Below are 1,498 nucleotides of genomic sequence, written 5' to 3'. Positions count from 1 at the left end.
GCTCTTTACACGCATATTTTCGGCATTGGCCACAAAATCTTCTGGTTGATTTGTTTTTATTTCGTGGACATACATAACATCGACCCACATAATTTGGAAGATTTTCTGGTATTTCTGAAATTGAAGGCTCTTCGATACCTAGAAGTACACGTGCACGTCGTCTTAATTCTACTGGTAGTTTAGTAATCGTTGATCTGTACTCAATTTGAGGTTTCAGTAGTTCCCATGCAATATTTTCAATAAATTGCCTTCTTGAAATTTTTGAATTTAAATTGTTTGCTTTGTATATACAAATAGCATTTATAGCAGATATGTTCAGTAGATCATAAAAAATAACCATTGGCCATCTACGAGTATTCCTAGCCACATTGTATTTTTCACATAGTTGGTCTACTAAGTCAACACCGATCTTAGTTTTATTATAAAAAGTAATCATTTCAGGTTTTTTTGCATGATTTTCTTCGTCAATTGTGTCGTCATTGTGCATACTTGACACAACTAATACAGCTTTATTTTTTTTGGGACAATATGACACTAATCATTAGTGACTAATGTATAATCTTCTTGAAATCCAAAAATCGAGCTATGCAGTTCTCTATTTTTATTTGGTAAAAACTCTGATGGTAGCTCTTTTTTATTTTTTCTTATAGTGCCTGTATATGTTAATTTTTTATTGTGTTTTAATTTTTTTATTAGTGGAAAACTTGTGAACCAGTTGTCAGCTGTAATATTTCTGTTACTTCCTTCTACTGGTTGTACAAGTCTAAGAACAATATCTTCACCAGAATTTTTACATTTATATGGCCCTTCAGGTTGAGTACCTACATAAGCTTCAAGATTAAATGTATAAGCTGTTTTGGCATCAACTAACGCAAACATTTTTAATCTATACTTGGCCGGTTTGCTAGGAATGTATTGTTTGAATGAACAACGACCTCGAAACGCTAATAATTGTTCATCAACCGTTAGTTATTCACTTGCTATAAAATTATTTTGAAAATTCGCAATAAAATATTCAAATACTTCTCTTATAGGTGCTAATTTGTCGATTTCTCTTCTTTCATTTCTATTATTTATGTCATCAAAACGGATGCATCTAACTAAAAATCTGAAACGTTTTTCACTCATTGCTAAATAACATGCTTCAACTCCACTACCTTTAGAATTATCCCAAATTTGATGAACATTTTTTCTCGCACACCTTAAAGCCCCAATCAAAAATAAAATTCCAATAAATGCATTAATTTCTCTCTCATCAGTCAATCTAGCGTCAGATTCACGTTGAAAATTTGCTTTTATACTTTCAATGTATATATTAGTCGAAATGGTGATTAAACAAATTACATTATCGTTTATAAATAATTTTAAACAATCAATTTCAAATTTGGCATTACGTGCATTTTGTTTAGGACCAGGTAAATGTGTAATAATATTATGGGAACGTACTCGAATTTGCATATTTGGTTTATTTTTCTTCCATTTGGTGGTTTTGTCTTTC

The 1,498-nt window shown here is 30.9% G+C and overlaps 1 protein-coding gene across 1 annotated transcript; it reads right to left on the bottom strand.

The window, feature by feature from the left end:
• Positions 1-73: 73 nt before the first annotated feature.
• On the bottom strand, positions 74-963 carry LOC111034166 (the record flags this gene model as incomplete). Its single annotated transcript, XM_022315243.1, is given in 2 exon segments — positions 74-550; positions 553-963. Coding segments are annotated over 2 exon segments (804 nt in total), but the record flags the coding sequence as incomplete, so codon positions are not given.
• Positions 964-1,498: the final 535 nt, after the last annotated feature.

This window comes from Myzus persicae, unplaced genomic scaffold (genome assembly GCF_001856785.1).
Source record: "Myzus persicae strain clone G006 unplaced genomic scaffold, MPER_G0061.0, whole genome shotgun sequence".
In the NCBI taxonomy this organism is placed as follows: domain Eukaryota; kingdom Metazoa; phylum Arthropoda; class Insecta; order Hemiptera; family Aphididae; genus Myzus; species Myzus persicae.
This window is presented reverse-complemented; position numbering and strand designations above follow the sequence as displayed.